At 37.0% G+C, this 16,028-nt stretch overlaps 1 protein-coding gene across 1 annotated transcript in view; it reads right to left on the bottom strand.

The window, feature by feature from the left end:
• Nucleotides 1-8,383: 8,383 nt before the first annotated feature.
• Nucleotides 8,384-16,028, bottom strand: part of LOC145537739 (heat shock transcription factor, Y-linked-like) — a 75,871-nt gene continuing 68,226 nt past the window's right edge. The window contains exon 4 of the mRNA XM_081568563.1: nucleotides 8,384-8,392. Coding sequence (XP_081424689.1) covers nucleotides 8,384-8,392 — 9 coding nt within the window. The remainder of the gene's footprint in view (nucleotides 8,393-16,028) is intronic.

The raw sequence follows: 16,028 nt of genomic DNA, 5'->3' as shown, positions 1-16,028 counted from the left end.
ATCCAGAGCTGATGCCTCATGCCACACAAAAAAGCAGAACAGAAACACAAGCCATATCATCCACAGATGGACTGCCTAAAGTCAGACTGAACCTGTACATACCTGCAAAAGATACCACCGTGAGAGAGAGAAGTGTCAGCTGTGGAATATAGATGCCAGAGAATATAGTTGCCAGTCGCTCCCCCTCCAAGGACACAGAAACCACTGCACCAAACTTATCCAGTCAGGGTGCATTTGGAAGCAAGAACTGCAACCCTGCACCCTGGGAAGAAAAGACCATTAACATAGTAAGATAAACAAATGTGAAGAAAGTCAAGTACGTTGCAGGCAAAGAAATAATGTTAAAACACATGAGACATAATTAAAGAGGAAATAGGAATTGTCACTGAAAAAGAATTGAGAGGAACGATAGTAAAGATGATCAAACATCTCAGAAAATAAATGTAAATCATGCAAGAAACATTTAAGAAGGGTGTGTGAATGATAGCACAATAACTGCCGTATGTGTGCTGTAGGCTCATCCATGCCTTTGTACAGCAGAAGCCAGAACAACATTGGAAAATAATTATCTTCCAAATTAAAAACGAAGTATTAAAAGAAAAACAGACTTTAAATAACACAACAGACCTGGCAATTCAACTGAAACTTAAGTAGATTTCTTCAAAAAACCAGCAGAAGGCAGTTCCTCTTCAAGGGCAAATGAAATATGTCCGGATAAATCAGAAACCGGATCACAAATCAGGCCTTGGCAAATTTAAGTTAATCAAAATTTTATCAAGCTTTTTTTTTTTTTTTCCTGCAATATATGTTACGATTTAAATGTCAGTCATGGTGTGTGGTGGGGACAAAACAAAAAGAAACAAACAAAAATATAAATAACAAAGACAAAACAAACAAACAAACAAACACCTGATTACATTCAGTCTCATGCATATACCTCTTCATGGCCAAGAAATACACGAAAAATCAGACAGAAAAAAATATATATATATATATATATTCATAGAAACAAATGACAATAAAAATGCGATTGCATAAAACCTATGAAACAGGATAAAACACTAAAAGAGTAAATATTATAATAAAGGAATGTCTCAAGTAATCAACCTAACAGTACAACTGAGACAATTAGAGAAAGAAGAAGCAACAGAAAACCCAAATTAGTTTCGGGGAAAAAAAAAGTCACTGAGACTAGAACAGGAAAACAAAAGAAAAAATATAAACAATAGCAAAGATCAATAATGCTAAAAGGGAGCTCTTGGAGAGCATAAAGAAAATACATAAATCATGAGCCAGACTCATCAACAAAAAAAGGGAGAACACTCTAATCAATAAAGTTAGACATGAGAAAGGAGACATTATAACTGATACCACAGAAACATCAAAGGATCATAAGAGACTACAACAAACAAGTTTAAGCCAATAAAATGTAGAATCTGGAAGCCACAGACTAATTCTTCGGAACTCAAGTAAGATGAAACATAAAATATGAACACAGCATTACAAGCTCTAATATTGAAACTGTTATAAAAAATTTTCCAGTTAACAAACTCAAGGTCCAGATGGTGTCACAGATAAATTTTATGAACCATTAAGAGAAATGTTAACACATACACGTCTAAAACTCTTCCAAAATACTACAGTGGTAGGAAAATGCACAAACTCATCCTACGAGTACAGCATCACCCTGATAGAAGACCCAGAGGTAACACAGAAAAGGAAAATTATAGGCCACTATCACACAGTTGAACATAGATGCAAACATCCTCAACAAAATACTCCCAAGAAGAATCCAACAGCACATTAAAAGTATCCAACAGCTTAATTAAGTGAGGTTTTCCCCAATATGCAAACATCCTCCAGGATCTGCGTATCAATCCATCAGATACACCATAACAAATTGAAGGATTAAAACCATATGATCACCTCAATCAGTTCAGTTCAGTTCAGTTCAGTTCAGTTCACTCCCTAGTCGTGTCCGACTCTTTACAACCCCGTTAATTGCAGCAGGCCAGGCCTCTCTGTCCTTCTCCAAATCCCGAATTCTACCCAAACCCTTGTCCATCGAGTCAGTGATGCCATCCAACCATCTCATCCTCTGTCGTCCCCTTCTCCTCCTACCCAGCATTAGGGTCTTGTCCAATGAGTCAACCCTTCGCATGAGGTGGCCAAAGTATTGGAGTTTCAGCTTCAACATCTGTCCTTCCAATGAACACCCAGGACTGATCTCCTTTAGGATGGATTGATTGGTTCTCCTTGTAGTCCAAGGGACTCTCAAGAGTCTTCTCCAACACCACAGTTCAAAAGCATCAATTCTGCGGTGCTCAGCTTTCTTTACCGTCCAACTTTCACATCCCTACATGACCACTGGAAAAACCATAGCCTTGACTAAATGAACCTTTGTTGTCAAAGTAATGTCTCTCCTTTTTAAATATGCTATACATGTTGGTCATAACCTTCCTTCCAAGGAGTAAGCTTCTTTTAATTTCATGGCTGCAATCACCATCAGCAGTGTTTTTGAAACCCCCCAAAATAAAGTCTGACACTGTTTTCACTGTTTCCCCATCTATTTCCCATGAAATGATTGGACCAGATGCCATGATCTTCATTTTCTGAACGTTTAGCTTTAAGCCACCTTTTTCTCTCTCCTCTTTCACTGTCACGAAGAGGCTTTTTAGTTCTTCTTCACTTTCTGCTATAAGGGTGGTGTCATCTGCATATATGGGATTATTGATATTTTTCCCAGTAATCTTGATTCCAGCTTGTGTTTCTTCCAGCCCAGCGTTTCTCATGATGTACTCTGCAGAGAAGTTAAATAAGCAGGAAGACAATATACAGCCTTGACGTACTCCTTTTCCTATTTGGAACCAGTCTGTTGTTCCATGTCCAGTTCTAACTGTTGCTTCCTGACCTGCATACAGATTTCTCAAGAGGCAGGTCAGGTGGTCTGGTATTCCCAGCTCTTTCAGAATTTTCCAGTTTATTGTGTTCCACGCAGTCAAAGGCTTTGGCATTGACAATAAAGCAGAAATAGATGTTTTTCTGGAACTCTGTTGCTTTTTTGATGATCCAGCGCATGTTGGCAATTTGATCTCTGGTTCCTCTGCCTTTTCTAAAACCAGCCTGAACACCTGGAAGTTCACTGTTCACATATTGCTGAAGCCTGGCTTGGAGAATTTGAGCACTACTTTACTAGCATGTGAGATGAGTGCAATTGTACAGTAGTGTGAGCAATCTTTGGCATTGCCTTTCTTTGGGATTGGAACGAAAACTGAACTTTTCCAGTCCTGTGGCCACTGCTGTGTTTTCCAAGTTTGCTGGCATATTGAGTGTAGCACTTCCACAGCATCATCTTTCAGGATTTGAAATAGCTCAACTGGAATTCCATCACCTCCACTAGCTTTGTTCATAGGGATGTTTTCTAAGGCCCACTTGACTTCACATTCCAGGATGCGTGGCTCTAGGTGAGTGATCACATCATCGTGGTTATCTGGGTCGTGAAGATCTTTTTTGTACAGTTCTTCTGTGTATTCTTGCCACCTCTTCCTAATATCTTCTGTTTCTGTTAGGTCCATACAATTTCTGTCCTTTATTGAGCCCATCTTTGCATGAAATGTTCCCTTGGTATCTCTAATTTTCTTGATGCCATCTCTAGTTTTTCCCAATATGTTGTTTTCCTCTATTTCTTTGCATTGATCATGGAGGACGGCTTTCTTATCTCTCCTTGCTATTCTTTGGAATTACTTTATTTCATTTCTATGAACTACTATCTCCTTTCTAAAAAATGAAAATGTATCTTTTCAAATTTATATATATATATATATATATATATATATATATATATACTATCTTTGAAAATGATTTTGGATCCATAAGTTTTACAATATTTAGAGGAGTCTAATCTCTATTATAGGTTTTTAATTTTGCTTGTTGAAATGTGTTAGGAATCTAATATTTGGAATCTATTTTCACTTAGGGATTTAACACCTGAGCCGTCTGTCTCACCTATTTTGACTTTTCCTTTTCTCCTCCTAGGCACCTACATCTCCCACGTCTATTTTTTCTTCTCTTCATGACTCTGAATCCCTTTGGCTCTTTCTGGGTGTGGAGAGCTGTTTAACAATTAAGCTTGGGGTTTGATCTTTTGTGCTGTGTGGATGTAGAATTCTTGATGTTAGTGTAACAGGGAACTGAAAGCTAAGATGAAGATATCAATTCCAGAACTGTGTTCATCGTCAGACGCCTGTTACCAAGGAACATTAAGAGACAATCACACACCCAAAAGTATCCATGCCTACATGGAAACCAAAATAAATACACAAGCCAGCAAGTTCAATGCAAGAGATCCCACACCTAATCTCCAGGAAAGCAGGAACAGAGCAATGAATATTAAAAACTGGGGGGCTTCCCTGGTGGCTCAGAGAATAAAGCATCTGCCTGCAATGCAGGAGACCTGGGTTTGATCCCCAAGTGGGGAAGATCCCCTGGAGAAGGAAATGGCAACCCATTCCAGTACTCTAAAAAACTGGGCTGTCCAAAGCCATACCAAACACAAAGAGAACCGAAACACATTATTGAACCTCTCATTGCAGTCCAGAGAGAGGAGATACAGCTCCACTCACCAGAGCACAGACACGCATTTCCCAATTCATTAAATATTGACAAGTCACTGGGGCAAACCCCAAACACAGCAGCAGACTGCACAACAACGAGTAGCCAAAACCCTCCAGCCTGCAGAAAAGGGACCCTGACCACAGCAATCTAAGCAGAATGAAAGAATGAAAAATATGCAGAAGGTGAAGGTCCATGATAAAGCACCACCAAACCAAAATAAACAAATAAAATAAATACATAAATAAATAAAAGAGAAGGAATTCTTCCTGAAAAAAAAATCAGAATAATAATTGTAAGGATGACCTAAAATCTAGAAAAACAAGTGGAGTTGCCTGTAAATACACTGAACACATGGATTGAGAAGATCTAAGAATATTTAACAACGATACAGAAGAAATAAAGTATCAATCAGTAATCATCGAAGGAAACAGAGATTAAAACAAATACTCTGCAGGGAATGACAGTAGAAGAACAGAGAGCAGAAAGGACTAGCTAGATGGAAGGTAGAATGGTAGAAATCAATGAAATAGAGTGGGGAAAATGAAAGCAGTGAGGGAAATCTCTGAGACTTCTGGAACAATGTTAAATGTCCCACCATTAGATTCAGAGCTGTCTGGATGGAGAACATCAAAACAAATAAGCAAGAAAGAAAAATAACTGCTTTGAGGAAATTTTTGAGATAAAATTTGAAAACCTCCCTTAGATGGGGGAAAGATATTTCTCTATGTCCCAATATCCCAGAATATCTAAAAGGTGATATACTCAACGTGAAACAATCCACAAGGCATATTTATTTAACTAAGAAAAAGAAACACAAGAAGTAAACATCAAGGCCACAAGGGAAAACAAATAAATAACATACAGGTAGATTCACATAAGGATACCAGCTGCTCTTTCCTCTTCACACCAGGACAAAATAGTTTCACATACTTAAAGTGATGAAAGAGTCAAACCTAAATCTAATAAGGATGACATTCAGATATGAAGGATAAATCAACATTTGAACCAAAAGCTGTGAGAATTCATTACCACGAAACTGTTAAATCGGCCACTTACTTCATATGTCATCAGGTTGGGAAAATTCATCATTGGCAACGAGTGTGGAATAGGTCAGTTTTAATTCCAATAACAAAGGACAATGCCAAAGTATGTTCAAACTACCATACAATTGTGCTTCTTTCATGTATTAGTAACATAATACTCAACATCCTCCAGCAGTACATGAACCAATAATTTGCAGATGTGCAACCTAGATTTGGAAAAGCTAGATGAACCAGACAAAAAAAAATTCCAACATTCACTGGATCCTAGAGAAAGCAAGGAAATTTCAGGAAAAAAATTGCATCTGCCTCATTGACTGCACTAAAGCCATTGACTGTGGATCATAATGGACTGTGATTATTATCAGACCTTCTTAACATGAGAAATGTGTACTTGGGTCAAGACACAAGAGCTTGAACCAGACATGGAACAATTGGCTAGTTCAAAACTGAGAAAGGAGTGTGCTTAAGCTTTAGATTCTGTTTATATGAAATATATATGCAGAGAATACTATACAAAATATCAGGCTGGATGGATCACAAACTGGAATCAAGGTAGCTGGCAGAAACCTCACCAATCTCAGATATAGACAGTACCACTCTAAAAAGAAAATTGAAGAGGGAGTAAACAGCCTCTTGAGTTTGAATGAGGAGGGTGAAATACCTTGCTGAAACTTCGACATTCAAAAAACTAAGATCACCGCATATTGTCCCATTACTACTTGGCAAAGAGAAGGGTGAAACCTGGAATCAGTGACAGACTTAATTTTCCTGGGCTCTAAAATCACTGTGAATGGTGACTGCAGTCATCAAATTAAAAGACACTTCCTTCTTGGAAGAAAAGCTATGTAAACCTAGATATTGCATTAAAAAGAAGAGACATTCACGTAACTAACAAAGTTCCCCACTTAATAAACCCCTATTGTTTATCCAGTAGTCATGTGCTGATGTGAGCGCTGGAGTGTAAAGAAGCCTGAGAGATGAAGAATTGATGCCTCCCAACTGTACTGCTGTAGAAGACCCTTAGGGGTCCCTTGAACTGCAAGCAGATGAAGCCAATCAATGTTAAGGGAGATTACCCCTGAGTATTCACTTGAAGGACTAATGATGAAGCTGAAACATCACCATTGTGGCCAACTGATGCAAAGAGCAAACTCACTGGAAAAGACCATGATGCTTGGAAAGACTGATGACAGGAGCAGAAGGGAGGAATAGAAGATGAGATGGTTGGACGGTATCAGCAATGCAATGGCCACATGTGTTTGAACAAACTCTGGGAGAGAGTGAAAGACAGGGAGGCCTTTTGTGCTACAGTCCATGGAGTCACAAAAGAGTTGGAGACAACAGAGTGACTGAACAATGACAATCAAAGTCTCTAGAATTACTTCTTAAAATCACTCTAAAATATATTTAATTAAAGTAGTAACAAATAACCATTAATGTGGTATAATAGAAGATGGTGTAATTTTTTTTTAATATGACAACTATAGGCTCTGAAAGAGACAAATCTTAGAATTGAATACATTTTAAGAATGAGTTTGCAAGGAAAATTTTATCCAAGCAATAAACAATAAAGGGCCCTAGTGGCAATACTAATTGTAGACACATAGGTCTTTTAATTAAAAATGTTTTGAGACAAATGATATTAAACATGATTATACAATATTAATTATATATTTTGTCATATTACCTTTCATATTAATGATCCAATACAGCATATGCTCACCTCATCAAAGAGTTCCAGGTACCCGAATCAAACATTAAAAATGTTTGAATATTGTCTCAGCCTTTTGGCTATCATGAAGTGTAAAAATTGCAGATCTCTAGCCATAAGTATTTTTTTGAAATATTTTTGAACTGTGGTGTTGAAGAAGACTCTTGAGAGTCACTTGGACTACAAGGAGATCCAATCAGTTCATCCTGAAGGAGATCAATCCTAGGTGTTCATTAGAAGGACAGATGTTGAAGCTGAAACTCCAATGATTTGACCACCTCATGCAAAGAGTTGATTCATTGGAAAAGTCCCTGACGCTGGGAAGGATTGGGGGCAGGAGGAGAAGGGGATGGCAGAGGATGAGATGGCTGCATGGCATCACTGACTCGATGGTCATGAGTTGGGTAAACTCCGGGAGTTGGTGATAGACAGGGAAGCCTGGCGTGTTGTGATTCACGGGGTCGCAAAGAGTTGGATACGACTGAGTGGCTGAACTGAACTGAACTGAGCATTTAGATTACTCCAAAAATAAATATCTAAATAACAGTAGAAGAACATAAGACCACTGAGGGAAGAGAAAATCTAAATGACCATATAAACCAAGAGGACTTAACACACTGAGCAGATCATTCCTTCTAACAAGAACAGAAGAATACACACCCCTCCCATGTTCAATTAGAATATTCTCCAGAATATTTTCGAGAATAGGTTTTACCTTAAGCCTTAAAATAGTTCTTAATAATTGAAATCATACAAAATATGTTTTCTGACATCCAATAAATGTAAATTGAAATCAGTAATGGGAAAAAAGTTGGAAATTGTATTGTGTGGAAAATTAAACCACATATCCCTAAGGGACCAAAGTTTGAAAGAATAAGTCACAGGGCAAATTAGAAAATACACTGTGGTGAATGAAAATGAAAACGCAACATACCCACATCATCAGACACAACAGATATATATACACATTAAAATGGAAGCTCTGCAAACCTGAGAAGAAGTTCATATCTGCCTCCTACAGAAACTGGGGGGGGGGGGGAAATCAAAACTCACAGCAAGGAGAAAGAGGAAAACAATGAAGCCTAGTATGGGAATAAAATTATATACATATTTCAAAAACAGAGAAAAATCAACAAAAACAAAATAAATAAAATTGGAAGATATTAGGTAAACTGAGCAAACAAAATGAGAGAAGATCCAGTTATTGAAATGAAATGAAAAAGATCCCATTGCAATGTAATCATACTAAATAAACACACTTGTTAGGTAATATGGACACATATTTATGCCAGGAGAAGACTTAAGTTATGTGAAACAGTCGAATGGCTAAAAGAACAGAGTGATTAAAACAATTTTTAAAAACTGAAAATTCTGAATAGATTCATTAAATGGAGGTTGAATTCGAAATCATTAACCATAAATAAACATTTAGAATCAGATAATTTTTGATATCTTATACTGATTAATTTTCTGAGCATGTCAATAACAATGTATGAAAGGCAGAAGTGTCCTATATATATTAGCAATCAGTGACAGTGATATTCATGCGCTAAGTTCCTACGCTCCTGTCTGACTCTCTTCGGCGCATAGCCTATCGCACATGGGTATCCCTCAATCCATCGGATTCTCGTGGTGCGTACACAAGAGTGGGTTTCCATGCCTTCCTCCAGAACATCTTCCCAAGCCAGGGATTGAAGCTGTGCCTCTTATGACTTCTGCATTAGAAGCTGGGTTGTTTATCACTAGTGACAACTGGAAAATAATTAGTGATAAATATATTATATATATATATATATACATATATATATACATACATACACATACATACTTATGTATATACACATATATAAATACAAACACACACACACACACATATATATACATATATCTATATTCATATGCATATATATCTATATACATATATATATGTATTCTTAAGGTATAGGTATATACTTTTGCTGTTATAGGTATCAATGTATATTTCACTGTAAGTATTTACTACAGGTATGAACTTTTGCTGAATCCAATGATCTGGTATGTTGTGGTTTCTCTTTCATTTATCTCAGATTATTTTTCTAATTTCCCTTGTGACTCAGGCATTGACTCAACCATTCCTTAGAAATGCCTTCTAAAATATTCCACAAATGACACATTTGCAAAAATGTATGCCATTTTTGAGCTTTAGCTCCATGTCTTGGTAGTCAGAGAATATAGGTGGTACAATTTAAAATTTAATTGTTTTATGCCTTAATATTAAAGCTATGCTTGAGAATATTCTAGAGAATATTCAGATATACATAGATATATAACTACGTGTATACATACATATATATTTATCTATATATAGATATAGATATATACACGCACATATGAGTAGAGATGCATATATGCATAGTATACGTAAACATGTCTATGCGTATACATCAGTGTAGATATATATATATACACATATCTTTATATATATAAACATATGTGTTTGGAAAGCAGCACAAACCTCCCCTGTTTACTCTTCCTTGATCGGGAAGAGTTTCTAGCCATGTTCTTGAAAATTTGATGTCCCTTTCTCTTTCCTATCTCGTTGGGACTTGCATTAACCTGTATTAACTCTTTTCTCATTATATTAAGGCCACTTTAGGTCCTGTTGAGGTAAAAGCCCACAGTCAGCTTGTCTTGGGGTATATGACTCTACTACAAACAGTAACATTTTCTGAGGGTGTAGAGAGTAGAGCACACTGTGAACTAAGTATGCTGTCAGCCTTATCAGTAACCAAAGGATGTTGCAGTCATCAAGTCATAAGCCATTGCAGCCATCCCTGAATGTGAGCCCTGAGAGGACTCTGGATGAAGTCAGGCCGCCCATCATCAAGCCTTCAATTACCACAGCTGCCACCAATTGTGCTGCCAGAAGTGACTCTGACACAGAAAAGAACAGGACACTGGCCCTAGTTATAGTGCCTATTGAAGAAATTATCTCAAGAAGCCCAGATTCCTGCATCTTGCCATAGGTAGAATCATGCTAAACCCATTAACTTGAGATGTCCAGTTTTCTTTAATTAACCACAATATATGAACATGCTGCCTCCATGATCATTGTGAAACTTTTATACACCCTGGCACTTCCATTCCCTCTTCAGAATGGTCTTTCAGAAATACTTGAGAAGTTGCTCCTCAGGAGTAAATCCTCCTCAGGACTAAAGTCTAGATGAATAAAACAAAATTCTCAAATTTTAGCCTGTGCATTTTTCCCAGTCAGTCACACAGATTCCAGGATTTAAAAAAGAAGTGATCCTTGTACAGCATTTCAAACTTTCAAACTACATTTATAATTTCCTACTTAGGATAGTTCTGAATGTCAAAGGTTTACTATTGTGTACTAAAACATGAAGGAATTTGTGTTTCTATAAATTGTTGACATCATTTGGTAACCGTTCTTTCCCTTGAGAAACATTGCCAATCAAATGAAGTGAGGAACACTTATGTCTAGAGTCTGAGTTTATTCTGGCTAGGTTAGCTCTGAATTGTTAAGTTTTTGCTTTATGTTTTGTCTATACATACGAAAGCAGTCTTTGGTGCAGATTTTACTTGACATATGCACTGGTACACATTATACTTGACTTATGCACTGTGATGCATTTCTTGCTACTTGCCCAAGTTGGCCAAGGACTGACATCCATTTTCCAATTTAAGAAACAAGTTGAAATTGGAGTGTGATTGCTTTACAATGTCTGGTACTTTCTGCTGTACAACAATGTAAATCATCTATCAGTATATATGCATGAGCCTCCCTTTTGAGAAGCCCTCCCACCTGCTCTTAAGCCTCCTCTCCTACTCCACAATCCACTTCCCTAGGGCACCCCAGAGTCCTGAGGAGGAGCCTCTCACTGGCTAACTACTTCATACTTGGTATTATACATGTGCCTGGGCATCTTGCTCGATCCATCCCACTATCTCCTTCCACTTCTGTGTCCAAGTCTGTTCTTTACCTCTGCATTTCTTTTCCCACCCTTCAAATAGATTCTTCAGAACCAGTTTTCTAGATTCCACATATATGCATTAATCTACAATATTGGACTTCTTCTTTCTGAATTACTTCACTCTGTATAATAGGCTCTAGATCCATCCATATCTCTAGAAATAATCCATTGGTTTTTTTTCCTTTTTGTGCATGAGAAAGTTTCCATCCTGAGCATGTGTCATAACTTCTTTATCCATTCTTCAGTAAATGGACACTCAGATTGCTTACATAACTTGTCTACTGTAAATGGTATTGAAATGGATACTGGGATACACCTTTTTTCTTCAAAGGTGGTTTCATTTGGGTATATGTCTAATAATGTGATTTGGGGGTCATATGGTAGTTTTATTGCTAGTTTTCTAAAGAACTTTCATACTCTGTGGTATCATGTCAGTATTTATTTACATTCCTAACAACGCTGTGAAGGGTTCCCTTTCTTCCACATCATATCCTTCATTTATTGTTTTAAGATTTATATTTGTGTGTGTGTGTGTTTGTGTATATACTTGTTAATTTATAATATAATTATTTTTATGTAACATCTATATTATGAATGTATAGTATAGTGTAAACACATATTTGTTAATTTATGAATATGAATGCATACACACACACACACATTTACTTCTTCATTTGTTTACATCAGGGTTTAATTGCTGCATGTGGAATCTAATTTCCTGACCAGGGATCAAACATGGAACCCTTGATTTAGGATCATGCTGTCTTAGCTTCTGGACCACTAGCCAAGTACCCTGTTGTCGATTTTATAATGATCACCATGCTCGATGGTGTGATATGATACTTCATTGTAGTTTTGATCTGTGTGCCTTTATTATGTTGAGGTAATTTTTGCTATGCTCAGTTTCGGGAGAGTTTTTTATCACACATGATTTTTGAATTTCATCCAAGATTTTTCAGCATCTATTGAGGTGATCATATGGTTTTAATCCTTCAATTTGTTATGGTGTATCTGATGGACTGATACGCAGATCCTGGAGGATGTTTGCATATTGGGGAAAACCTCACTTAATTAAGCTGTTGGATACTTTTAATGTGCTGTTGGATTCTTCTTGGGAGTATTTTGTTGAGGATGTTTGCATCTATGTTCAACTGTGTGATAGTGGCCTATAATTTTCCTTTTCTGTGTTACCTCTGGGTCTTCTATCAGGGTGATGCTGTACTCGTAGGATGAGTTTGTGCATTTTCCTACCACTGTAGTATTTTGGAAGAGTTTTAGACGTGTATGTGTTAACATTTCTCTTAATGGTTCATAAAATTTATCTGTGACACCATCTGGACCTTGAGTTTGTTAACTGGAAAATTTTTTATAACAGTTTCAATATTAGAGCTTGTAATGCTGTGTTCATATTTTATGTTTCATCTTACTTGAGTTCCGAAGAATTAGTCTGTGGCTTCCAGATTCTACATTTTATTGGCTTAAACTTGTTTGTTGTAGTCTCTTTTGATCCTTTGATGTTTCTGTGGTATCGGTTATAATGTCTCCTTTCTCATGTCTAACTTTATTGATTAGAGTGTTCTCCCTTTTTTAGTTGATGAGTCTGGCTCATGATTTATGTATTTTCTTTATGCTCTCCAAGAGCTCCCTTTTAGCATTATTGATCTTTGCTATTGTTTATATTTTTTCTTTTGTTTTCCTCTTCTAGTCTCAGTGACTTTTTTTTTCCCCAAAACTAATTTGGGTTTTCTGTTTCTTCTTCTTTCTCTAATTGTCTCAGTTGTACTGTTAGGTTGATTACTTGAGACATTCCTTTATTATAATATTTACTCTTTTAGTGTTTTATCCTGTTTCATAGGTTTTATGCAATCGCATTTTTATTGTCATTTGTTTCTATGAATATATATATATATATATATATTTTTTTTTTTTCTGTCTGATTTTTCGTGTATTTCTTGGCCATGAAGAGGTATATGCATGAGACTGAATGTATTCAGGTGTTTGTTTGTTTGTTTGTTTTGTCTATGTTATTTATATTTTTGTTTGTTTCTTTTTGTTTTGTCCCCACCACACACCATGACTGACATTTAAATCGTAACATATATTGCAGGAAAAAAAAAAAAAAGCTTGATAAAATTTTGATTAACTTAAATTTGCCAAGGCCTGATTTGTGATCCGGTTTCTGATTTATCTGGACATATTTCATTTGCCCTTGAAAAGGAACTGCCTTCTGCTGGTTTTTTGAAGAAATCTACTTAAGTTTCAGTTGGATTGCCAGGTCTGTTGTGTTATTTAAAGTCTGTTTTTCTTTTAATACTTCGTTTTTAATTTGGAAGATAATTATTTTCCAATGTTGTTCTGGCTTCTGCTGTACAAAGGCATGGATGAGCCTACAGCACACATATGGCAGTTATTGTGCTATCATTCACACACCCTTCTTAAATGTTTCTTGCATGATTTACATTTATTTTCTGAGATGTTTGATCATCTTTACTATCGTTCCTCTCAATTCTTTTTCAGTGACAAATCCTATTTCCTCTTTAATTATGTCTCATGTGTTTTAACATTGTTTCTTTGCCTGCAACGTACTTGACTTTCTTCACATTTGTTTATCTTACTATGTTAATGGTCTTTTCTTCCCAGGGTGCAGGGTTGCAGTTCTTGCTTCCAAATGCACCCTGACTGGATAAGTTTGGTGCAGTGGTTTCTGTGTCCTTGGAGGGGGAGCGACTGGCAACTATATTCTCTGGCATCTATATTCCACAGCTGACACTTCTCTCTCTCACGGTGGTATCTTTTGCAGGTATGAACGGGTTTAGTCTGACTTTAGGCAGTCCATCTGTGGATGATATGGCTTGTGTTTCTGTTCTGGTTTTTTGTGTGGCATGAGGCATCAGCTCTGGATAATATAGCCTTTTGAGTGGAATTGGTTCTTAGTTTGCGATGGAAGCCTTCATAGACACTCTCACCAATTAATATTCGCTGGAACCAGGAATTCTCTGGTAGTCTATGGTCTTCGATATGGTGCTGAAACTCTAGAAGAACAGGCCCAACTTCTGGTCAGACAACCAAGATCACATAGTAAAAGATTAGACAGAGGAAACAAAGGAAGTCAGACAAATTGTAAGAAACCAAAATCAAAGAAAAAAATAATAATAACAAAAAAAGAAAATAACACAAGCAAAAATCACAATAGGGAAGAACACAGAACCAATAATACAACTAAGCGAATAACTTGCAAGACATAAAACAACACTAGAGCAGAGTGCCATGTAAAAAATAAAGAAAGAAATCTGACAAAAATGACAAGAGCTTTCCCACAGAACAACAGAAAATCACAGTTAACATAGAAATATATACCTATTAAAACAAACATGACAAGAAACGACATCAACAAAAGGCACAGAAAGCAGGAAAACAAAGTACGTGTTATATACATACAAAAAATAAATATATGCATTAGTATACTGTATTGTTGTTTTTCTTTCTGGCTTACTTCACTCTGTATAATGGGCTCCAGTTTCACCCATCTCAGTAGAACCGATTCAAATGTATTCAGGAAAACAAAGTACATGTTATATACATACAAAAAATAAATATATGCATTAGTATACTGTATTGTTGCTTTTCTTTCTGGCTTACTTCACTCTGTATAATGGGCTCCAGTTTCATCCATCTCAGCAGAACCGATTCAAATGTATTTTTTTTAATGGCCGAGTAATATTCCATTGTGTATATGTACCACAGCTTCCTTATCCATTCGTCTGCTGATGGACATCTAGGTTGTTTCCATGTCCTGGCTATTGTAAACAGTGCTGCGATGAACACTGGGGTACACGCGTCTCTTTCAATTCTGGTTTCCTGGGTGTATACGCCCAGCAGTGGGATTGCTGGGTCATATGGCAGTTCTATTCCCAGTTTTTTAAGGAATCTCCACACTGTTCTCCATAGTGGCTGTACTAGTTTGCATTCCCACCAACAGTGCAAGAGGGTTCCCTTTTCTCCACACCCTCTCCAGCATTTATTGCTTGTAGACTTTTGGATAGCAGCCATTCTGACTGGTGTGAAATGATATGGAATTTGAAAGATGGTAACGATAACCCTATATGCGAGACAGAATAAGAGACACAGATGCATAGAACAATTTTATGGACTCTGAGGGAGAAGGTGAGTGTGGGACGTTCTGGGAGAATAGCATTGAAACATGTATATTATCATATGTGAAACAGAACACCATGCCATGTTTGATGCATGAGACAAGGGCTCAGGGCCAGGGCAATGGGATGACCCAGAGGCATGGGATGGGGAGGGGGGTGGGTGGGGGGGTCCAGGAAGGGGAACACATGTAAACCCATGGCTGATTCATGTCAATGTATGGCAAAAAATATTACAATATTGTAAAGTAATTAGCACCCAACTAAAATAAATAAATTTATTAAAAAAATAAAAACAACAAATATGTGATGTAAACAATCTTAAAACAGTAAATAATCAAGAATAATGAGAAAGCCTACAAGTGAGAAAACGAGTGAACCAGCCACTCAGCGTAGCAAAACATGGTCAGTATAATGAATGTTATTAGCGTCGCTGCTGTCAGTGTTCTGGTCCTGAACACGAGCCACAGCACAGCTCCACCTCTTGAGAAAGCGTGCCCAAACGAGGGCAGAAATAGCTTTGGATCTTCAGTAG

The sequence above is a fragment of the Giraffa tippelskirchi genome, chromosome Y (genome assembly GCF_054371585.1).
Source record: "Giraffa tippelskirchi isolate mGirTip1 chromosome Y, T2T-mGirTip1v1.2.pri, whole genome shotgun sequence".
NCBI lineage: Eukaryota > Metazoa > Chordata > Mammalia > Artiodactyla > Giraffidae > Giraffa > Giraffa tippelskirchi.
The sequence above is the reverse complement of the archived record's forward strand: the minus strand, read 5'-3'. Positions and strand labels throughout refer to the sequence as shown.